General features: G+C 33.5%; 1 protein-coding gene across 10 annotated transcripts in view; it reads left to right on the forward strand.

Annotated features, from left to right (window-relative positions):
* Positions 1-26,149, forward strand: part of LOC119639995 (very low-density lipoprotein receptor-like) — a 226,995-nt gene that overhangs the window by 86,660 nt on the left and 114,186 nt on the right. For 6 of the 10 annotated variants that reach the window (XM_038037760.1, XM_038037758.1, XM_038037759.1 and 3 more), the window contains exon 3: positions 5,509-5,523. The exons of 1 other annotated variant lie outside the window; for it this stretch is intronic. In XM_038037760.1, coding sequence (XP_037893688.1) covers positions 5,509-5,523 — 15 coding nt within the window. Of the gene's footprint in view, positions 1-5,508; positions 5,524-18,448; positions 18,644-22,317; positions 23,589-26,149 lie in introns of those variants that run through there. 3 more of the 10 variants (XM_038037765.1, XM_038037766.1, XM_038037764.1) reach the window with 3 other exon arrangements.

Here is a 26,149-nt window from a genome sequence, read left to right on the forward strand (position 1 = left end):
CAGTATATGTTATAGGCACGTCTGGGCAATCTAGGCGTGTTCTTGAACTTGCTTGCATTTTTAAATTCGTTTGCTAAATTGGTAGACGATATCTTTTCTTCGAATGGGCGAATGTCTTTCGCACATACTATACAGTCGGAGGGGTGGACGGACAGACGGATAGAGGAGGTGCTTACGTGCATTCCAAACTCAAAACTGCGAAAGAATTTTTATAATTCATTTCGTTTTTCAAGTTTGCTTCTGTGGTATTGAAAAAAAAAGCAAAACTAAAATTTTGATGCCCTGTAAAATCGGATAGGCATAGTTCTATTTTTTCCATTTTTGTACAGGTATTGCAGCATTGCGCGTAGAATATACGATATAGCTTGTGTGTAATGAGTAAAAAATCACATTTTTTATTCCCTATGAAAAACAGAAGTGTTCTCAGTTTACGTGATAAGCTAGGTGTGTTTTTCGATCGATTCGGCTTCTTCTCAACACCAACTTGGTTGCAAGAACTTCTAATGTCGAAATCGATAGTTTCACTTTTTTGCAGGAGAATGCTTGTAAGACTTTACGCGGGCGGATAGACGGACAGGCGGACACGCGAACGATCAAGAACTTATATACTTTATGGAAACTTTGAAGCTTCCTTCCCGCCGTCACAAACGTTTTGACAAAATGATGATATCCTCATCTTTCTTTGAAGAGTACAACGAAGAGAACAAAGTTTTTTCTTTTGCTTTTAAGAAAATTGCTAAAATTGTTTAAGAATTAAGATTGAACGTAATAGAAATTTCATCCGATATCAATATCATCTAAACTGCAAACAATATTCGTTTGTGTTATTTAAAAAATATCTTGTGCTCTTTAAAATGCCACAAAACTTTTGGTAATAATCAGTCGCTTTTTTTTATTGGTTATGCGAACGTAGGTTACGAAGTTAGGTTAGGGAGTTAGGTTAGGAAGCTAGGTTTATATAAGTAGTAACGTAAATAATGTGTAACATTATTGATTAATGTGATAATCTCATGAGATTTCTGCACCGGTTTAAGCATTTTTGTCCGTCCGCCTGTATTTAACATTCTTTCAGTCTTACAATATCTATAGAAAAATCTGAAGAATCGTCCACGCCCATATAAAACTACTAAGTATTGAAATTTAATTGTTTTCTTACACCATCTGATATACCGAAACGTAAGCTTCTGAATTGTTTTAAACACGTCCCTCTGTCCGTCCGTCTATGTTAACTACGTTGTTAATATCCGTCGGGCCGAAAAAATTAAGCTGTCGCTTTGAAATTTGATTGAAACATTATAGGGTTTCTATCGAAAACTTTCTTGCGCCCAGAAGAAAACTTTATAAACTCCGTAAAACTTGGGCATTCTTAATCAATGTCAAATTTGAAATGTTCATACACGTGTCCGTCTGCTGATCTGTCCATCTACCCGTATCGAAAACTATGTAGTGTCTCTGGTAAACATTTACAATACCGATCCAATCAGAGTTACTTTCTGAGTGGATCCAAACTTCTGTCCATTTTTGCACCTATCCATCTTGTTTGATTTTTAATAAAACGTGTTACCTCGGCATGTTTTGACTCAAGGTCGAACGTCATTGAATATAGTTTTGATTGGATCACTATTTCGATCACTTCCAATATAAGAACTGACTTTCAAAACTCATTACATCAGCAACCGTATTAAGCGAAGTAAAGTAGGGTGTTTAATGGTCAGTCATGTTCCACTATAGTGCTTGAATATAACTATTGGATGTGATGATATTTATTGCATTCGGAACGGATTAGATTGGACCACTTTCTTCCTTTTGTTTAGGAAAAGAACTCCTTTTGCAATAATTGTTGGCAAAAACCGACGAAAAGTGTTTCTTTGACATAATAGTAAGTAAATTTCGAAACTTCGATGGATGTCAGAGATCATCATTTTAAATTCGCTGCTGATTTATACAAACAATTCAGTTTTAGACTACAAAAGGTTCCCGCACTCGGCAATAAGAGCGAAAATTAGCTAAAAATTGGATCTTAGACGAAAAAAAGAAAGTTAAATACAATAAACTTGTTTCGGTTAACGACCTTCCTCTTCCACGCACGAATTTTTTATTTTCATGCGGCAAGCATTTTGAGTTTTTCGGTAATTCAAGATGGGCCTTGGACCAGGTTTAAAATTTTAACTTGTTTTTTTTTTTTTTTTAATAATGCCAGCGTTCTTCAGGGGGAATGCAAACCATTTTTTCGTTAAGAAGGTGAGCACTTGCAAAAAGACCAAAAAAGTTTTCGCTTTAACATATAATATAACAAAAACAACACATCCAGCTGATAAATTATTACAAAACTTGATTTTCTGCAAAAAATTTACGAAATTTTTTTTTTAAATTTTTGTACAAACCATGGTATGACATGATTGTATATTCATTTTATGAAAATGGTTCCAGCAGAGATTGTAAAAAATACCTATAAATTCTTAACCAGAATTGTCGGTCTGTCCATCCGTATAACAATTGTGATTCTCTTCATCGCAGAACTAAAGCTATCGACTTCAAATTTGGCGGAAGCATTGAAAGGTCATGCGCGCAGGTTAGTGTCGGAAAAACGGAGAAAGTCGGTCACGTTTCCTCGTTGTTATAGAGTATAAAAAGTTTTTTGTTTTCGTCTTTCTCATGAGGACATACAAAAGGGTTGTAAGAGATTCAGTCCCAATTGAATATAATTTTCTTATTTATTTTAATTGAAAATATTTTTAATAAGTTTCATAACTCTATGCGTTCAACGCATTATATGAAAGTCATTTGGAAAGTTTTTGTATTTCAAACTCTGACACTTGGAAGAGATATAGGAGTCGGCCGTTATCCTTGTTCAACATGCAAAATGCAGAAAAAAACTTTGAATTTCATTTTATTTAACAAAATTTTAAAATAATTATTTAGCTCAAGTTTTTTGCTCTTCGCTCCTGCTTGTTATTCTTCTACCAAGCCAAGCGTTGGCGTTGCCGCAAAAGCAAATAAATGCTTGTACGTCAGCTCCAGTTATATATAGATTAACAACTGCTAACTAAATCTTTCTTGGAGTTGTTGTATATTATTATTGGCTGAAGGCGACTGAATAGTCCCCTTAAATATTTCTCCCTAACGTCCAAAACGCAACCTAATACAGTACAAGTTTAATTCTTACACAAGGAAGGATCCAGAAATAGGCGTAGATGGTCCAAAGTTTGCATAAAATTATTATTAAGGATCAATTTTCATCACCACACATTAAAGCTTAGATCTTTCTGCTGTACAAAGGATCAAGTTTTGCGAAAATCCTTATTAGGGTACGACCCAAGACGTAGGCTGAGATGGTCCAAGTTAATTTTTTAATGTTAAATTACTATTATGATGTCATTTTCATCGGGAAGCATTGAGAATTACATCCATTTATCGTATGATCTTCAGTTTTCGTTATCTGAGGGGGATTCAAAAATTGCCACAGCTGGTTCAAAGTATTTATATCAATTTAGAATGCCGAAATGCTACTATTTAACCACTTTTGCCGAGAAATTTTGAAAATTGCAATTTTTTTTGCATATAACGGGCTTTTCAGAATAGGGCGTTATGAACCATTTTCAATAGTGTTCGTTCTTCGGTTAAAGCATGACACTGCACCAAATTTTATCAAATTATCTCAAAAATTGCGAACTGTAGCTTTCACGCAATCAGATGGTTAGACGGCCAGACAGGCTTAGATAATTTCAGATTATGATTCTGAATCGATCGGTATAATAAAAGGTGGGCCTATCTAAATTCCTGCTGCGTGTTATATACGTCCGCACTAATTTAATTTACCTTGTACCACAAGTGGTGTAGGGTGTAAATACTCCAAAGTAATCCTTTGGTTAATTTCCAATATAAGTTTTTTTTATTATAAGATTGTCTGAGGCAAATTATTATTAAAGTTGTAGTCCAATCATTTGACATATCAATAGCGTATTTTAAAATAGCTCCACAGGGATATTGTCCTAGTACATGTATCATATACTACGTATCGTATAACATACATATACATAACATATTTCGTATCGTACAAGTTCTGTAGTAAAAAACATCTCTCTCTCTCTCTCTCTCTCTCTTCGTATTTGTGACCACGAATGCCATAGTCACTGTGCAGACGGACAGACGCAAGCGCTTGAATTGATTCCAAACTTGATATATATATATATATATATATATTCTTTCCATTTTATACTGAAGGATCAGATGTACAGAATACACGCGCATATTTTTATTGTTTAATGCTATCTATTTATAAGTGAAGAGCAAGAAATCCAATTTGTTTTTCTTTTGAAAAACAAGTTGTTCTCACTTTATGCACACCAGGGGTGTACCCTGGCTCATATTACACATCAACCTTCGTGCAAGAACTTGCAATATTTTTGCCGAATTGAGGCCGGTATCTAGCTGTGACGCAGTCGCTATGCAGATGTGGATAAATCATACATACATATATATGCTTAACATATTCTCCGAAGTTCCTTGAGGATGTAACAAACGCGTTGATAAAAGAACGTTGCTCTGATACCATATAGCATTGGGTGGTCGTTGTTCAAGCTCTTCATTTTATGCTAGATAATCTCATACAGAATATACTAAACCCAATTGTTTGTTGCGTTTGAAACACAAGGTATTCTAACTTTATGTTGTATTATGAGGATGTGCCTTGACCGATTCGGCCCATATTCCATGTCATGTCCATGTCAAGGGTTTTCAAGGTTTCTGCCAAATTCAAAGTCGATATCTTCATTTTTGCTATCACAGACCTTGCATGGACAGGCAGGCAGACGGACGGACTGACAGACAAACATACTTGAATAGGTTCATTTTTCCATGCTAATCAAGAATAATACTTTTTGGGGTCCCTGCAATTTACTTCTGGGCGTCACAAACGTTTTAACAAAGTATACATGACGCGGTGAATATGAAAGCCATTGCTATATTTTGTACAGTTTTAGTAAAATTTTGAGTTTTTCGTGAAATTTCCTTCTCATCAATTTATCAATTAGACAGACAGATAGATATAACTAACTAATCTCACTATTAACGCTAAGCAAGAATATTAAGAATGCAATCCTTTATATAGGGTCTTTGTTGAACATTGCTCTGCTTCAGTTGTGGTAGCTATAAAAGTATACTTGAATATATATATAGAGAGGGAAATATTTGGATTGCAAATAAAATATTCGAAATATTTTATTTAAATTTCAGTTTGTGTGCGGTCTACAGCACTATTTAAAATCTATTCTAAGAATGCAACTCATCGCTACCTACTCTTACTTCCCTTGTTCAGCTTGCCATTACTTTATTTTTAAAAAATTATTTTTCTGTTTCAAATTGTATCATAAAAACTTCCGTATTTTTTTTTAAATCTGTTTTTATTTATTTTTTTCTTTTTTTTCTATAATTTCAGGTATGTTATGTTTATCTACGTTAGTAATTTAATTGAGATTAAATTAAAACTTGTTTGTTTTAATACTACAGCTTACAACTCTAATGGTAAGTTGTTATTGTTGTTGTTGCTATAAAAAAAAAATAAATAAATAAAAAAAAAAACAAATAATTTTTTTTTTTTATTTTTAACTCCTTGTTTTGGTTTGTTTGTATTTATATTACTAAAATTAAAAACATTGATCTGCCAGTTACTGCTGAATTAGAAATAAAATGCCTTCACTTGCATCATGTCCCAAACAGGTTTCTGCAAAATTTAAGTAATCTTTGTCACCAAAAAATAATTATTTATAGGTTATCGAACCAAATACAGCCGAGATATACTGCAGCAAATATCAATTGAAAATGTATGAACGATGTATAGTCTGACCGTCTGTATAGACTGTTTGAACAATTTTAACTCTAATTTCGTAACGAATCATACGATGTTGTGACTTTCATTCACTTATGGGAATCATAATACAATAATACAAACGTGCTTTTTTTTAGTTTTCGAATTCAGTTTCTTATGGCAAAGCGAGCTGTACATAAATATAAAATATTACATATAATCGATATATGCTTGTGTGTGCAAATGGATGTAACACCGAGAAAGTCTTAAAACAGACACGCCTCTTATTATAATGATCGAGTCGATAGCATTTTTGGAATCGATCAAAGTTTGTCTGTCGGTCCGTCCATCAGTCTTATTGTTTTGTTGTCTTCTGTTCAACATGCAATTTTGTGCACTGACATATTTTGGACCAAGGATGAACGCTTTTATTATTATCATTAATTGCGTGGACAAACCGTACGGCGAGCTAGAAGATCTATTGTACTCGTTTATGTGCCTGGTCCTCTAGTTTTAGAATTTTTATAAATTCCGCCATCTCTCTTGCGTCGGAGCACCATACCGTGCCCGGCGTTGTAAAATGCTCGCCAAACACATGGTCTCTGATTTTCCGGAAGAAGCCGTGATTCGCGTCTAAGATTTTTTACAAAAATCGAACTAATCTTCGCTATCAAGGAGAAAGATTTATAATCTCTATAAGATAATTAATATTCTCTTTGCTATGACCGAGCGTTTTCAAAAACATCTTTTCTGATTTGGTAGAGTAATGTTTCAAATTCAACAACAGTTTAAACGTTCCACATACGGAGTTCTGTTACTGTATAATCGAGCTATGTTAACACGTTTACCCTACTCGTTAAATGGTTTCGCTACTTAAATTCGAATTTATGTTCACATCATCTTTAAGCTTTAATCATGTTCAACATGAAATTAAGATTGTACGACCCCTGCAAGCTCAACATGTTGGCTCTCTTAATAGGATAAAGATAAGTCTCTGTCTAGAAGTACGTACGGATGGACAAACATAAATTGACTAAGGGTCAAATATTGTTTTGTTTACTGGAGTTCTGATGAATAAATATCTTAGAAGTTATGAGCATGCAAAACTTGGGGATATACCTTCATCCGCCGGTGACGAGCCTAAAAAGTGATATGTAGTACCTAAAGTTGTTAGATTTAGACTCAACGGTTCGCTTACTAAGATAAAGAAATTGCGAAATATCAACTGATGGCAAGGATTCCGATGTATTTATCTCTCAGATATTAAGAACATTAACAACTTGGACTGCAAATTGACAGACCTACGAAGTCTGGTGTGCGGAGTTTAAGATTCTATTCGAGATTAATACTTACTATCGAAGTTTTGCGATCTAAATTCAACGCTTCTCTTGTTAGGGTAAAGAGTGGCAAAATACGACTCGATCAGATGGACGGATGAATGGACTTAAATTGACTAAGGATGATGTCATATTGTTTGCTTTTCTGGCTCCTGGCGAATATATATCTCAGGCATTATGAGCATTCAGAACTTGGGCGGCAGAGTTCAAAGTTTTTCGACTTGAACTCAGTCTTTCTCTTTTTGGGCTAAAGAGATTGCTAAATACCAATTAGACGGATGGACAGACCTAAATTGACTAAGGACGATGCCACCTTGTTAACTTTACTGGGTTCCTAATGAATATAAATTTTATCAGCATTCAAAGCTTGGGGCTCTATCCCCATTCCCCGGTGTGATGAGCTCAAAAAGTCTGGAATGTGAAGCTTAAGCCTCTACTAAAGCTCAATACTTATTGAACTCACTAACTAATCAATTGCTAAATAATTAAAGAATAGTCATCACCTTAGAGGGATTTGCTAAAAGGCTCCTAAACACTACAGAATGAACAACAAGTTTAGCAATTCTTGCTTTCAATTGAAATTCTTTTATGATTGATATGAAATGCACTGGCATTAGCTAAATTAAGAAACAAAAGTCGTATTATTGTTAGCGCCTCGCTATTGATATATAAATCGAATGCGCAGCTCGTTGTATGTGTGTAGCCTCATCTTCATCATCAGAACCTAATAAAAGTCGCTGGCATTTATGTATTATGATAAAACATTGTAAAATTACATCAGAAATTTTTAAACTTAACTTAATAATAATGAGAAAAGTATATATACATCTTGATATCCATCGCAGATGGCAGAGGCGACATCGGTACGCTTAAAAAAAATATGTTAATCAAGTGAATTCTTATCCTAAGAACATGAAAGCATTAATACTTATGCAGCAAGTCTCAAGCTCATTAATTAGGGTAGGGAGGTAACTTTCAAAGAAAATATTCAAGAGAGAGTAAATCAATGAAAATCTTTCTTAGTTTGCTGCCCCTACCCTTGTTATGCACACCGATTGAAAATGTATAATGAAAAAATGCTGGCAGTAGCGTGTACACAAAACTATAACAACATATCAGCTCTCTAGCTGACTGGCATGAATGAAAATATTTTATATGCGAATTTATCGTCTCGTCGTTGAAAGTTCAGAAATTTACGTCGTTTATTATTATTATTATTTTCTTCTTTTTTTTTTCTTATAACCATCACAGTAGATATATTAAATTCGTTAAACGTTTGAATAGCCATGGAAACCTTATCTTATAGGAATTGTCTAACTTTCTGGAGGGCGCCGTTTAAGCAGAATTAACCCGTGTGTCATCGGGCACAGTGGCGCTAAGCCGACAAGGTAGCGCGTCCACGTTAAACCACGAAAGATATCTGTCGTCACATATCACATGAAAATCTTTTTCTTTTTTTTTTTGTCTGAACAGGGAAAAGTGAGGGAACGTGGAACCCACTTTAGACAGATTCTTCTTAGGAGCGAAAGTTTATGCAAAATGATAAACACACTGCCTTTTCATATCTTTAGGATGTTCGCTATGGCGCTCAGCAGCAGTTTTCGTTCTTTCAAATAGATTTTAGGCAGAAGTTTTTTCCTTTTCCTGGATCCACTGCCGAATTTAGTCGATTAGGAGTAGGTTTCCGAATCATCGAAGTAAGTTCTTAAGGCTTAAAGTTTAAAATCAATAACCCTTCGACAACTTTTTGTTTTCGAGGTAACATGCCGAACGTTATTTTTTCCATCAAGACACGAAATTCTTTTCTCGTCGATTGTTTTGGAAAATGCAACACTTGGGTGACTAAAACCCCTGCGCTCAGTAAATTCATTATTAAGTTGCTATGATCTTACAACACAGCCCTGTCAAAAGTTGATATTAGCAGAAATCATAAGCGTCTATCAGCAGTGTTGCTATATACGAGATATTCTCAAAAACAAGAGTCACTTTCCGAATTTCGTGTTCCAACTCACTTAAAAGTGTGGACCGCGGGCAGGAGCAAAAAATAAAAATATAAAAGCGGTACGAGGTCTTTGCAAACTGTCGAGAAGATGTTAATGACAATACTCGCTCTGGTCTCTTCAGCAAGTCGAAAACTAATGAAAAACTTAAAGCAAAGAAGAAATTTGTTATGAAGAATCGTCGAGTCACTATTAGAGAGGTTACCAGCATATCGGTTGTCTCAATGCACGGCATTTTTGCAAATGTTTTGGGCATTGAACGTGTAGCGCGTGTGGTAATGAGCCAGCTCTCAAGTGATTGTTTGTTCCCAATTTTTTGCCCAAATATAACATCGTAATCTTACCTCAGCCAACATATTCACCGGACTTGGTCACCTCATGCTAGCTTTCCTTGTTACCAAAACTGAAAACACCAATGCAAGGACTGAGTTTTTTAAAAGATCACATAGCTGAAAAAGGCTCAAGGCCGTACCAAAAAGTCTATATCTGAAGCGCTTCGCCCCATTATATCTAAAGGGGATTACTTTGAGGGGAACAAAATAGATATTGCTAAATGCTTTTCGTTTATGCCGTACCGGGGACATATTGAGTGATGTGTTATGTGCAATATTTAGCTACTGGAGATTTCGAGGGGATGTTATCAGGGTAAGCGATCGGAAGTTTTTTTTAATTCCGACAATCCATTTAAGCTTAACAAGAACACCTTCAGTACTGTCAATCGTTCAATAATTACACTGATTAAAACAGCATACGAGGTAAAGTCTAGATTTTGATGATTAAACTGGATCACGTACGAAACATCAAAGCGGTAATCATCCATCAGGAAAAAGGAACAAAATGAACAGAAATAAGGCTCATTAAGGTTTGTCAGGCAAATTTGTAAGAATATAACAACACTTGAATTGACGATTGCTAAGTTTGGTCCCTGTCTGGTTGTCTGATTGTCTGTCCTTCTGACGGGCTCATGAAATCAGAATAATCGCTTTAAAACCTTCTATACGGGAGTAAAATTTGATTTGAATTTTTTCCATCTGCTTATTAAGTTTTTTTTATTTTCTTGCCAACTTCTACATTTTGAAAGAAGTTTTAAATCCCATTCTACATATCCCGTTGATAAAACAACTCCGTTTAGTTTGAAAGTTATTTAAATCGCTCTACGGCAGACTCTAGAATTAAGCAAATATGTTTCCTAAGCGAGTGTAATATTATGTGGCGTCTGGTAGCTACAATTTCTATTTATGAGATGCTCCCAGGCACGATACGATGGACAAACTTTGTATTGTGACGATTAAAGTTTTGCTTTTTCGAAAACACTGTTTGGTTTTCGTTGGTCAGCTGTTTCAGGCGGCCTCACGTGGTTAGGCTAAATAACCTTGCCTTCTTTGTTATTTACATCAAATCGACCCTTCCCACTATGTTGTCATATATCAATTAATATGTCTTCTCCTATTTGCTCTTAATCTTAATCAAGTAATCATTCAGTTAGCATAAAACTACAATTAATATTCTAACCTAACAGTTTAAGAAAATGAAAACTTAAATCTTTTAAGCCTTACAAATCGGCCTATCACCTGTAATCATCTAATGATAAAGTCCTAGTTGACGCCTCGGCGAATAATTTCGTTTCCTTTATGGATAATTTTTCCTTACGATCAGTGATGTTATCCAGCAGACAGTTTAAGGATGTGCTATGTTCCTGTACTCTGTTCGTATCTGATTGATGTTCGCGATCGGTTAATTGATCACATTCGAGGAATGTCAGCTGCCCATTCCTTTTCATTTCAGTACCTACTTATATATATGTATATGAAGAAAGCTGGCTAACACTTAAGCTACGCTAAATCTTTATATTTTAATTTAAGACCAAAGCAAATCTTGCGACTTTCATTTTTATAGCAGGGAAAAGTTGTGGCTAAACGATTTAATCAAATATCGATCAAATAATGTACCGCAAGGAATAGGAGGCAATGAAAACATATTGCATTATTTACCGTCCTTGTCCGACTATAAAATGCACAGTTTATATAGAAAAATGAAAAAGTTTTTTTAATAAATAATTAAAATATTTTTTTAATAAACCCGCCGCAAATTTGAGGTTTGAAAGGGCTGACAAAAATAGTTCAGATAAAAGTAATACGCACCATGACAATAACGAAGATAACGAGACCAGTGATAGTAGAAGGAGAGTGAAGATGAACTCAATATTGCTAGTACAAGTTATGTTAATTATAAATAAAAATTTTAATCCGAAAGTAATCGCAAAATATATTTTTCTAATAATCATCTTATGATGATTTGAAGTGACTCCTATAGTCCGATGCGTGTTATCGTGAGTATGAAAAAATTCTACCAAATTTTATTTTTTTTTTAATTTTTTTTTTTAACGTTAAAGTAATCTTAAACCAGTCTAAAAGCAGGTGTTCTTTTTTCCTTCATTATGAAGTTGTTGTTTTTAATTCTCTATGTATCACTTATGGTAGAAGACTGCATTAAGTTTGTGCACATATATAAAACATTCAGTTTGTCTTGAGATAGTTCTACCTTTTGTTTAACCGATCTATTAAGAGAGTGGTTCTGAATCGCTTATCTGTCCGCGTATCCATCTGTCCGTCCACCCATCTGTACGTCTTCTTTTCGTTGTGCTTAACTCATGGAGCCTAATTTTTGAAAATTTGTTAATTGCTGTAGGGTATTTAATTGGACCACTATAATTGCTACTACTTGCTTTTATAAAAATATAAATATCGACTAATGTGTAATACGATGAAAACGTCGCATTTAAAATATCATTCAAATGAAAATTAAATGATAAGAAGCTTTTGTGAGAAGAGAAATTTTTTATTGTTTCGGAGAAGAAGTAAAATTGCACGCTTGTAGCCTGTCCACTCACATGAGTGTTTATTTATAATAATGTCAATAAAGCGAACCGCACATATCAAAGTATTTATATACGTGTTACGCGTATTCACAAACGAACGATAGATTGTATTACAACTGCACAACTGCACTAAAACGCAGCAAATTATTTATACTTTGATAAAAAAGAGGGAAGTCAGTCAATGATGTACTTCACATACGATAAATGAATAATGTATGTCAAGTTGAGTTACACCCGTGTAGGTGGGGGATATCGATTTGGCTGCTTTAGGCAACGAACCAAGGTTAGGAAAGAAATTGAGCTAGGTTTTCCCAAAAACGAAAACAAACAAATAAAAACATTATAATGGACCATGGCGCCGCCATTAAATGCCTTACAACACCCTACCGTTATTCAACTAACGATACTTCAGATTAAGGTTTGTAAGAGAAGGTATGAAAAGTGGTCGAAAAAGTGAGCCGATTTGACCCATCTGCAATAGTCTTAACCCTTACGGCAAAAACTATCATATGTCATAAAATATTTGCGACCTATAGAAGAAAGAAAACAAGAAGACTGGGTGGACAGAGGCACAAACTTTGCTTAGACCGACTCAGAAAGGAATTATGAATCGATTGGGGTATAGTACAAGGCGGGGTCAATCTGTGTGTTGCATGCCTACGCACAAGCTTACTACGCCTTAGCATTACATGTCGCGTAGGGTGCAAAGAATCCGAAATAGTCGAAATAATAAAATTAATATTTTAAATTGTAAAAGTTTGTAAGAGATAATTTAAATTCTTTAAAATGGAAAAGAGAATTAACAAATTTAAGGTGAAACAGAAGGCATTATATTCAAGAAAAAAGATATGCTACATATTTCGATTGTTTCAAATGCTGTGAAATATGCAACGAAAATTGCAAAAGGTTTATACTCTGCACTGTCTGGCTATTCTATGAGTTAAGATATTTATCTATAAAAATAAGGGAAACATTCGATCTCAAATTGTTTCTATCACACTCATCAAGTTAAGTTCACAAAAGTTTGCTCCCTAGGCCAGTACTAAAACTATTAATGCTGCCACACTCTTTTTTTCTAAGTAATGACATTAAGATCGCAGAAAAAGTTTTGCAAACTCCGATTCCTGTGCGATATTCTTAAATTAGCAAAATCGGCTATCGATCTGTGATTAACAAAAGCTTGACAACTTTTCTTCCCTTTGTTTTTTTTCCAAGATTGAGGAGTTTTGTGAAGCTCGAAAATCGAAAGTTTTCAGTTTCTTGCCTCTTTCCCATCTTTTCGTCTGGCGAGAGCAAACACCAGCTAATGGGGCTGATTGTACCCGCCCTTGGTTGAGCCTGTTTTTGTATGGTAGACGTATGCGATAGGTGAAAAGAAAATCGTATTCAATAACAACAACAAATATTCATAAATAGCTATAAAAAACATTTTCTTTGACAACATTAAAACAAACCATAACCAAACAGACCGTACGAAAATTGCGTCTCTCAGAAAATATTTCAAAGCTTAATGAAATGTCAAGAAAGTGCTTTCCAAAAAAAAAAAAAAAGAAGTAATTAAACAAGTAAGAAAGTCGAATTTCGAGTTTACGTTCCTCTTCTGCTCTGACTAATTTAGGGCATTTTCAATACCAATCTGTGTGCAGAAATTTTCAATCTTTCCACCAAATTTGAAGTCGATATATTCATTTTTGCGACCAAGACAGTGCCAGCAATATACACCACGTAGACGGACAGGCATGGCTAAATCAACTCAGGTTTTCACGCTGATCAAATATACACACACTTTATAGCTTTTATATTTTTTTAATTTCAAATTATATATTCAAAATGCACATCTCGTCGTAGTTCAAATCCAAAACACACATTTTTTTACGATGAACTGGTTTGTACTTATTCTTGTTACTTGAAGATATTAAAGTTGATTTGTCTTCTCTTACCACGTAGTCAATGATAGGCTTATCGGCTGAATTTTACTATGGCCAGTTCTGTGCACTACTAAAGCTCTGATCTGAAATTTCGAATTTTTTTTAGAGTCGGTGTCTATTTTAAGATAATACTTTCTCGTTTAATGCAAACCTGGAGACCTGCATAAGCATTATTCGCTATCGTGGACTTTAGACTAGTTTCTCATCCTCCACAATTTCGATAAAGACAATTTACCTGAGAATTGCGCACTTGATGGATGGAAAGCGCTATGGAAACTATGTAAAGGTGTCAATAAAATTTCACGAATTATGCTATTAATCATGCTAACACAGCCCTCTAATAGGCGACTTTGATAAATTGGGCTGAATGCAATTGCTTTGATCACAGCATGGGCTTCAATAAGGTTTAGTAGGTCGGTTGTAATTCTGTTGGACAGACTTCAAGTTACACAGCATTTTTGATGATCTTAAATCTGAAGTTAGTAAAATTATTGGCCTTCGGAATTCGAGCGAGCCGGTCTTTGTTATGCCCAGGGCAGAATAGATCTAATAAAAGAAAAAAGGAACAATATGCGTTCTGATCAAAAAGTAACGAGAATTGTCATATGTTATGAACTGTGCCTCTCTTACATTACGTGCTTGGAAAAATATTGATCATTTTAAAAAGCCATTTATTGTGGAAAATTGGTACACTATATATTAGTCAAAATAGATTCCATCATATTTTACAACATTTTATAATATTTTTGGTCACGCGGCGATATCATGTCGAAAGAACTTATATTGGTTTGGCGACGATGCATCCACCGAGCAATTTTTGCACTTCTTCAAATTTGCGGGCTTGGGTGCCAATCAAGTTATGATGCGGCAATCTGAACAAGTGGTAATCAGGAGACGCCATGTCTGGTGGATTCTCTAGGTGTGGCAGAATTTCTTATTCGAGCTGCAACAGTATCTCTTGGACAACTCTTGCCACAAGTAGCAAAAAAATGGCATTTCCAGTCCATTCGTTTTACCAGTTTTAAACCGTTGGAACCAAAGGCAACAATGATGATATGATGCAGCAGCATTATCATAAGCTTCTGAACGTTTTTGGTGGGCTTCGGCAACAGATTTCTTCAAATAAATAGCAGAAGTAATGAATTTGGAAGAAGAAGAATTTTGAGCGTTACATGATTAACGACGGCATACCCATTTCTTTGTCATTTTTATCTGTAGAAGACGGTGATTAATATTTTTGCAAACCCCTAAAAAATCTTTGATCCTCAGAGTATATATCGTTTCGTTTAACTCGAATTCGGGCTGTCAGGCCTTTAATCTCATCGGAAAAACGAAAAAGGCAAATATAGGTTTTGATCAAAAAGTAACGAGAATTTTCAAATGTTACGAGCTGTCTGTCTTATACATCAAGTTAGCTAGTTTTTTTTTGTGTGTGGACAGCACTTCAATCTGACGAGTCAATATGCAAGACCTATTTTAATATAATATATACCTCGTGTATTCGTCATTTTTTTTAGAGTTCAGTTATCAGCTTAAAATATTTTTTGTTTTTTTGCTTTTTATATTTGACAAATTCTTTATTTAACTTTTTGATAAGAAGTTCATTTTAAAAAAATCACAAAGGCTTAATGCATTTTGTCTAGGCTGTGAAGAAGATCGGTCAATAATTTTTTAAATAATCAATGCTTAGCACTTTTAAAGTAATTGTGCTCTGATGTAACGTCAATAATTAATAGAGAGATTTAAAAAACAAGAATCGAACGTAAACTAAAATTACTTTGAAGTATTTTCATCCAGTGCTCATCTTCGTGTCCTGTTGTTGTTGCTGTGCTGTCGCTATTGTGTGCTGACTGAGCTATGTATCGGTTTTTTACTTTTATGTTATGTTTCTGATTCTTTTTCTGCTTTTTCTTCTTCTTCTTCTTGTTATTGCTGGAAAAATATTATTCTTATCTCCTTTCACAAGAATTTTTTTTTTTCGTTTTTTCAAGTTCAATTGTAATTTATAACCACAAATAAAATCCGACGATTTACTACAATCTACACACGTCTACGTTTCCTTATCAAAGCTTAAAATATAAAGCGCAAAAAATAACCTTTTCGTTTTCTTTGAAGAAAAAAAATTAAAAAAAAAAAAAGTTTTTATACTTTTTATTTATAATCGAATTTGAGAATAATTTTTATACCCGCTATAAACGACATAGTAGATTAACTAACATAAATAGATATTCGAGTATATTCGTTTATTCTTCATTAGTGTAAATAATCAAAGACTCTGTCCGTCCCATGACGTTATTACAGCTATGAAACTTCGTCTACAAAAAAAAATTTTTTTTAATCATCATCCTTAGGTTCAAAAGCTTGAATTGATGATTAGCATAATAAGCGTAAGGTGAAATTAAATTCTTTTTACCTATCAGGCTCGTCGTATCGGTTCCATACTTATAATTAAAATTTATACTAGAGATTAGTTTGAAATGTGTTGTGTGCAGCATTTTTTAGTTTGCCGCGGGGGACAGAAAGAAACAAGCCTGGGTCTCCTATCATGTCAACTGATTTGGCTTTAAGTTCACAAAAGTCAATGTGTAAATCGACTGTTGTCGAGGAAATGGTGTTCGATCACTTACGTTCTTCTTGGCGGAGGATTAATGAAAGCGATTTTTTAGAATGTAAAGATCCATACGAACGAGGAAGGCATAGGATTAAATAGAGTGAACGAAAGAGAGAGAGAGAGAGAGAGAGAGAGAGTGAGGGTGACGGGGTGATAGCCGGAGGGAGCCGGAGAGGGGGCAGAGAGAGAGACAGAGTGAGAGAGGGAGTGGGGGCGGAAGGGAGAGTAGAGGACAGGGGTTAAATTCTTACTCTTTCTAATAAATGAACTATTAGATAGAATTTTTATACCCTACTTCGCTTGTCACAAACGGATATATTAAGTTTGTGCGGATGTATACTAGACTCTCATAGTATCACCTTTTTTATTATATCGATCGATTTAAAATCACTTTTTGAATTGATTTAAGCTTGTCTATCCGTCTGGAAATCTTCATTTTTGCGAAAAGGGAGAATATATACCACAGGCAATGCAATGCAGAGATGGGAAATCGCACAGATGGACAGGCGAACATGGTTGCGTGCATTGCGGATTTGAAATTGACAAAGAATTTATAAAGCTTGCATTGCATAGATATTTTTAATGCAGTTTATGAATAATGAACAAAAAACCTTTCCCCTTTGAAAAACAGAGTTATTCTCAGTTTATGGGATACTGTAGGACTGGCCTTTGATCGATTCGCTTTATTTTCAATAGTAACGTACGTAAAAGAATTGCCAAATTTAAAGTTAATAGATTCATTTTTGCGACCACATACTACACAGACGGGCAGACGCATACACGAACATGCTTAAAACGATTCGCTGACCAAGAATATGTATGGTTTGTAGGCGCTTCCTTGTTGGCGTCGCAAACGTTCCGCAAAATGAATATATCTCTTATCCTTTCAGTGGTTGGTATAGATAATAGATAACAGATAAATCAAAATTAGTGAAAATCTTTCCATAATAAGCGTGCACATGACATTTACAACGTGAGATATATTACAAAAAAAATCGCATAAGTTGATCTTCAATTCTTTCTTGCAATCAAACAATGTCAATAAGCTAATGATGCCTGACAAAGGCGCGTATCACGTCTTATTTGTTTCAGTTCTCCTTGAAAACCAATTATTCTATTAATCGTTTCACATGTTTTGACTGCAGTTCGTAACATTTTCTTACATTGGTCGTGTATAAACATAAGCGATATTATTTTTCTCATTATTCTCTTATATCCTTTCTTATCCTCATTAGAAAGACTCCGAATGAGTTTGCGCATTAACATATGAGAGTTTTTCAAATGTAAATGAAAGCTTTAATCGTTGTTGATAACGTGTACTGGAGATATTTTTTTGTTTTTTTTTTTTTTTTTAAACACATAATCAAAACAAAACTTTAAAGGCATCTATCCACGTTACAGTCTATTAATTGCATGCATTAAGCTTTTCAGTGAATAAAACTCATGAGAGAAATATTTTGAACAAAGCAATAAATAGAGAGAGAGAGAGAGAGAGAGAATAATGTCGTATGCATTTAATATACAAAAAGATGCTGTGCTATACGTGAGTTTCATTCTTCTATAATTCATATATTAAATGAGATTTAAATAGGGATGCTGGACTAAAATTTCAGTTGTTAGTGAACCATTAAATCTAACGGATGTACTATAACGGAAAATTCTTGACAAATTTTTATAAATAAAAACAAAGAACCTCTGTTTCTTCTGTGTGTAATCAATAAACTAAAAAAAAAAAATAAAAAATAAAAAAAAAATATAATAAATAAATAAAATAAAATCACAAAAATAAATTCAAATTTAATAAAAAATCATTATCGCGTAAAAATTTCATTTCCTTCATTTTCAATATCTATATATTAAATTGTTTACTAAAAACACCATGAAAAACAACAAAAAAAAAAAAACAAACTCAAAAGAAAGATAGAAATAATATTAAAATGTGCTTAAATCGTGCGTTATTTTAAACACGTCAGCTGATTTTTCTTCTTGGTTATAAGAGAAGAAAGAAAAAAAAAACAAAGTAATTAAAATCGTTTGAAGATTTTCTGTTTATGGAAACACATTGGATTTAAAGGAAGAAATTGTAATATTTTTTTTTTTCTTTTTTTTTTCTTTTCCGTATTAAGGCCTAAGTGTGCTTAAGTCAAGACAAGGCACACATACCTACTTTCGCATTTTTGTAAATTTAAACACGCACACATCGGCATACATACACATATCATATATATGTATATATATAATATTTGCACTTTGTTGGAATAACTTAGTTTTTCTTTTTATGCGTTCAAAAGGCGCCTTTTTAGTGTTTACTTCTCTCTCTTTCTTTATTTTTCTTTCTTTCCTTTTCATCTTTCTTTATCGTTTTGTTACATTGCTATTTTTTTTTTTTTTTTTTTTCTCATTCCTTTTATCATTCCTTTCCATTCAACAAACTTCAATAACATGTAATACGTATGTAAAGAAAGGAGCGAAGAATTCTTTTTACACTCATCACATCATCATTATCATCATCATCATTATCATTATCATCATGTCTTCTGTCTATGTCGCAGAAGCAGCGTAAATACATAAATTGTTTGCTTGTTTATCTTTAATTTTCTTATTTCCAAAGTTTTTTGTCTGCTCGTCTCTTAACATGTTATTGTCCTTTCTGATTATTAACAGAAAGCACACAAAAAAGCATATGCACACGAACGCATACTTAAGCATAAAAACAGGCAAGTTTTTGTTTTTTTATGTTTCGATTTCAATTTCAATACTTCAGCCATAAGGGTCTTTAAAATTCTTACTAAAATATTTATTTTATTTAATTGCAATTTAATCACTTCTTCATTTTGAGATAAGACGGTTAAGCTTTCCAAACGTGTAAAAAAAAAAAACATTTCATATTGATCTTGAATTGATTGCTATCGTTAGCTGCTCGCATATATGTCATTGTTAAAAACAGAGGGTAAAAATAAGTCGCGTATGGTATAGCATGTCTGGCATATCGCATATTCTTAATTTAGTACTTATACATAATATTGCAAACGAACTTTTCTTCAATATCCTCAATACCTTCCTCCAAAGGAAACAGTTTAAGATTACTATGGTCATTCTTATCCAACGGACAGACAGACGGATGCTGGCCTTTGAAAAGTTTGAGAAACTCCTGCAACGTTAGCTTTTGTATACCAAACTAAAATTTTCTAGATTGGGAACGTCTGACGAAGCTAAATTTTCCTAGTTTAAGAAACACTGACAAGTTAGCCTTTATACATCAAGCTAAATGTTTCCCGTTTGAGAAACACTGAGGAATTTAACTTTTGTATAAACAAGCTTAATTTTTTCAATTTAAGAAACGCTGACAAAATAAGCCTTTAAGTTTTCCAGTTTAAGAAACTCTGACGGGATTCGCCTTCAGGCACTGTTAAGACCATGACTTACGTTGTATTTATTTTAGGTATTGTTGAAAAAGGAAAGGAAAGGGAAATTTGCAGACAATTAAACTTAACGGTCAGTTTGATGACGCAACTAAATAAATTTTCTATGAAAATATTTATTATTTAAAGCTTTAAAGCGATAATGCGTTTTACATAAAGCATAAGAAATTATTCATGTAATATGACCTTGTATTTCAAGTGACTTCCGTGTTCCTTCTACCCACGGGGGACAAGGGTATCATTCGTGATCACAAGTTGCTTTTAATACATTGTTCAAAATAAGAAGAGCTCGCTAAAAAACTATAGGGCCTTTTGCTTATTGGTTCGGGAAATATAAATATTGCTTATGGATGGCTGATAGTGCTACCAAGACGCAACAAGCAACCAATAAATGCATAGAAGAGGCATAGCGAGCGTAACATTAAAAGATCATGTACAAATATATGGACTTGCGATAATTCGACCGACTCGAACCTGCGATGGATTAAAAATTTCCAAGAGGCGGTCTTACACAGGTTTATGTTCCAACTAAAAAGTGTATATAAATACTGCACAGTAAATATTATACTGCCTCGGTACCGCTGCGAGTACCGTTTCTCTCGGGAAATTTGGGTAAGCCCTTGCACCTATTTGGGCTTATGTGCCATCAACTTATTATAGGATAAGAAAGATTTCTCGGTCGTAACGAGTAGAATGCTTGAATACGACTCCGTCCCTTTCCTAGGAAAGAGTTCCACTAGTATTGAAGAGAGCTGAATAAAAGTGTGTGTGTGAAAAGTACTCATTTTAAGCTATAAGCAACGACACTAGTTATCGTTATAAAACGTATACAGCATGGTTTACTTTGGTGCTTCACATAGCTGTAATTTTATGCTAAGAAAACATCACTTGAAAGTTAATGTTACTAAATTCTTACGAATGATCACTTAGGGGATGCATTACTATATACAAAGCCTTATTGCAGAGTATGCAAATGGAAAATAAAGCCACATATCTATGGCGGCACCATTCACATAGTCACTCGGGCATGGTTGTGTGTTATTGTTTATTCCGTCTGAACGAAATCATCATGGCCATTCTACCACTGGAATTGGGCAATTAAATCGTGATGCTGTTGAGTTTTCAATACGAAAAAATTCCGTCCGTTTTATATGTTTCTTAACCTTCGGGCTGTTTTCAGCGGGCAATACTTCTTCCGACTAACACCAGTTTCAGATAACCTGTTGGTTCGAACGATGCTTTCTTTGTTATGACGAAAGGGAAGACTCAAAACACCAGTTGTCATATCGTCTTCGCATTTATATTTATATTTATAGGCTTTCAAAGGAGTATATAATATAGTAGATCCCCGCTATTTAATATGTTGAACGCGTTCCCTGTGATAAGAATGGCTATTGTGCGCGTCTCTGAAATGAGACATGCTCCATATGTTAGATGTTCTATTTAAAAAAAAAAGCATTCTTTAATAATCAAGCCTAAGGCACGGTAGGTTTTTCACAAGAAGGTTTGTTTTAATACAAATTTTCTATCATTTCTTTTTACATAGAACCGCCATATGTTTCCTATTCTATCAAAGTGTTGTACGAACCACCCTTAGCGATTTATTGTGAACACGATTATAATTTTATTATTTGCGAATCTGTCTTATATGAAGTGTGGTCTACCGCGAAACCAAGGTTAAACACCATTAAAATTTTTCAAGTAGGTAAACTAAGTTTTTATACCCTACACTATTTCAGGTACAAACATATGTGAAGCTTGTGCGGTTGTATGCAATAAAGAAATATAGACTCATCTTTTATTGTACCAACGATGTATAGAATCACTTTTCGAATCAGAGCAATCGATCGATCGGAATTATTTTCTTAAAGATCGGAATTTTTGAGATATTCTGATGAAATATGTGTTTTAAGCAAAGCACGGACGTTATAGAAAATATTCCAGATCGGATAGCTTTTTCGACCATGTGCCATATAAAATCTAATTTTCAAAAGTCGGTACATGCGTAACTGTACCAAGCAAAGTGAAGTAGGATGTTTAATATTGAGCCGCATTTGCTTGTTTAGAATATAGAAATTATTCCACCCTCTCTCTCTCTGTCTCTGTCTCTCTCTCTCTATCTATCTATAGTTTATATTTTACATATATACATTAAAAGACACATTTATCCTTACACATTTCATTCAGCTTGTGTTTGATTGCCATTTAATTAAGGCAACAAACATACACACATCATTATTGTCTACTATATAATAAAAGAGCAAATATGTATACATTTTTAAATTAGCTTTTATTCGATCGAATCACATCGCAAGCAAAACTCAGTTAATGACATTTGCTTGTTTGTTATGATGATATTAAGTAAACAAATAAACAAACGTGCAAACAAAACAAACAAATGTATATATTGAGTATAACATCTGTATTAACAGAATCTGAAGGCCATTCAAGGATAAAGATAAACTTTATACTGAAGGATATAGCAAAGTGCGTTTTATATATTGTATGTGTGCAGATGTTTGCGTGCGCGGAAAAACTCAATTTAAAAATATAATTTGATTCAATTCATTTATTTACTGCTTTATATGTTGTGTAATATTGTAATGTAATCATAAAATTAAAGCATTAAAATAGACATATGAACAAAACACATTAATAACAATAACATATATATTATAATAAGAAAAAAGCCAGTGATATAAACCGAACGAAAAATAACATAATAATAAGATTTTATTATAATTAAAAAAAAAAAATAAAAAAAAATTACTCGCATTCGCTTTAGTGTGTAATAAATTTCTAATGCCTATGGATATGTGTACGTGCGCGTATTGCAGAAGTAGAGCGACGCAAAGCTATTGTGTGCTATTCTAATAGTAAAATTTTATTGTAACATATTTTAAAGCGTTTTAATCAAAACAACAACAACTGAGATCTGAATGCGAGAAAAAACAAACAAATAAATTTATCGCAAATAAAACACATTTTAAATGGATTTCTTTTTTTATCTATAGTGTATGCATAATCGTGTGATATATATGCGAAAGGAAAAATTAAAAAAAAAAAAATTTTTTATTTATTACTTAATATACGCAAAAATATTCAACCACTTTTACGTTACAATAAAATAAAACAAAAATAAAAAGAAAATACCATAAGCTCCTCCTGATGGTTATGTACATTTTATAGCCAGGGTAAACAACATAACAAGGAAGCAGAAACTCGTCGTTTATCTTATTGTCTTTATTATTATTATTATTATCGTCATTATATTCGTTATTCTCTTATATCGGCATCACTTTCAAATCTACGTGGACTTCAAATAACGTGCAACGTTTTTTTTTTTATAGCTTTTTTTTATTATTATTTAAGTTGCTGTGGCACCGCTTTCATTGGTGCTGCTGCTGTTTTCAGTGTTCAGTGTTATTTCAACATTATCTCCTTCCTTCCACTTTCATCATCATATCATGGGATTAGTACGCTATTTTATGTACGCCATGCTACTGATAAACGGTCTCCTGCATACGCGTATTAAAACTTTTCCGTATGTCGGTGGAACAGCAGTACCTTATAGAGGTATACAGCAAGCTACTACTACTACTACAGGTACGAGCATTTTCCATAATCATAATAATTTCATACACAAAAATATATACACCTATATATATATATATATGTACGTACACATATCTATAAAGTATCTATGTATACATATATATATATATGTATTAATGTATTTATGTATGTATATGAAGATTTTTTGTAATTTAAAAATAAAGGATTATTTATGTAAACACACATCTGCACAATCGTATGCATAATTTGACAAATTTAGAAAATCTGTTCTACGGAACACATACACAAGCATATATACGCGCACACATATCTGAAAGGTACATAAAGAATATGTACAGATATGTATACATTCATACATACCAAATTTGAACCAAATGGATTTATTTCTTGGATCCCACCAAATATAAGATTTCTCACGAACAGTAAACTTTTCAGGAAAAGGAAAGCAAAGAAAAAATTGGTTCATATATTTATGCATATACATATATGTTAATAACGCACACAAATAGCTAAAAAGTAGATAAAGAATATGAACATATGTCTATATGTATATATATATGACATATATATTTATACACATATACATGTATGTTAATGACACTTGTACATATATCTAAAAAGTATACATACGTATATGTGTATATAGATATGACATATATATACACAATATGAATGTATATAACTAATATGTATGCATGTACTGTGTATGTATGTATGTAAAATAATACATTTTGAAAAGCTCGCCATGGAATAATATCTCGAAATTGGTATAAAAAATTTGGTTCAACTCTTTTTATGAAACTTCCCTCATGCGTTCCTACGAAAACCCAATTTTTATATGGTCAAAGAGTCTAATTTTCAATATATCATGGCGAAACTTGCTTCATAACGGTAATTTGACATAGAAATCAATCTTACCGAATTTGGACCATGTAGATCTACTTTTTGGATATCACCGCCTATGAGAATTCTTAGGAACTGAAAATCCCTACAGGGCAAAAAGCTTAACTATTAATGTTTTACGACGAAAATTTGTTCATGAAAATAATTTGTCATAAAAATGAAGTGGACGAGATGTGAATCTGATGGAAAACCCGTACAAAATTGCTCATTTTTCCCTTCAGAAAAAGGTTTAATTTTTAATATTTTATCATGAAAATTGGTATATAGTAGAAAATTAATCAAAAAAACTAACAGTGGATCAGGTAGGTCTATTTTTTAGACTCTAACATATACAAGGGTTATCCTGGAAAGCTAACCCTTATGTGGGAAGAAGGTACAATTTCTAGTTTGTTGTGAGGCAAATTAAAAAGTAGTGAAATTTCTGCTTAGTAAATTAAGTTTGCTAAATTTAGATCATGTCATAGGATACTTTGGGCATCGTCCGATATTCGGGCTTTCATGAAATATAGGCTTTTGCTTGAGGGCAACATGTAATTTTATATTGTGTTGTTACTAAAACGGGCGTATAGCTGTACTGAGCGAACTGATGTAGTGGATTGGACGGACGGCCTCACCCAACTATAACGCTCTAAATTGTTATTTCTTCTTAGAACTCAAATTCACAAATGCAATAATGGACAAATACTTCTGTGTGAACGTAGGTTGCGCCTATCAAAGCGGTTCTAGAGAAGCTTTCCTTTGAGTAAGAAATAACGCAAAGCCAATGTTTTACTTATTCTTCAAGGAAGCGACTACTAAGTCGAACTTGGCCGGCAAACATTGTTATTTTAAGTTTTTTGTTAAATTTCAAGTTGATTTTTCAGTCCGTAAATAATCATTTGCTAATCCTCTCCTAAAGCTTCTAATGCGCACGAATAACGTACTATTAAGAGACATCTATGTGGTTAGCGTGGCTTCCGCCGCAAAATGAAAATAACATTACTTTCTGTGATTATATCCTTAGGTCTTAGCAAATAATCCGAAAATGTTATTTTCTCCCTTTTGTATTTCCTACGACTAACGCTCGCCACAATCATTTCAAAACAAATGTATACAAATATAATTCAAGCACTTGTCAAATAAAGGATAAATTTTATTTAATATTCAATTATCTTTTTTTCTTTTCTTTTTCTTTTTCTTTTTCTTTATCTTTTTTTTTTTTTTTTTTTTTTTTGTTTTCTCTGCCATATTATTTGTCAGGACTAAGCTCTGTGTCAGCATAATTCCACTATCTTTGTTTTCTACTGCATGTTTTGATGCAACAGTCCATTGGCGTTTCTTTTCTACTACTCTGCAATTTCCATTTGTTGTGATGTTAATCTCTATTCGTTTAAGAATTTTACGCTCGAAGAAATGAAAGAAACAAAAATAAAGAAGAAGAATTATATTTAATTTGCATTTTGTTTTGTGTATGCGTTGCACTTGTATTTTTCCCATACTGTTGTCGCTACCGAAGGATAAGTGCATAATGTCTGTTAGTGTTTGCTTTGCTTATGTCCCTCAAGCGCGTATCAGAGACCTTGTAAAGCATATGTGTAACTGTGATTTGCGTAAAAGTAATGGTTACTTCAACAATATTCCCCTTCTTGTCGGTCAACTGTCGTGCCCACTGCTGATACCCTTGGAAGGCCGAATAACAATAGGTATAC

Source organism: Glossina fuscipes, unplaced genomic scaffold (assembly GCF_014805625.2).
Source record: "Glossina fuscipes isolate IAEA_lab_2018 unplaced genomic scaffold, Yale_Gfus_2 114, whole genome shotgun sequence".
NCBI lineage: Eukaryota > Metazoa > Arthropoda > Insecta > Diptera > Glossinidae > Glossina > Glossina fuscipes.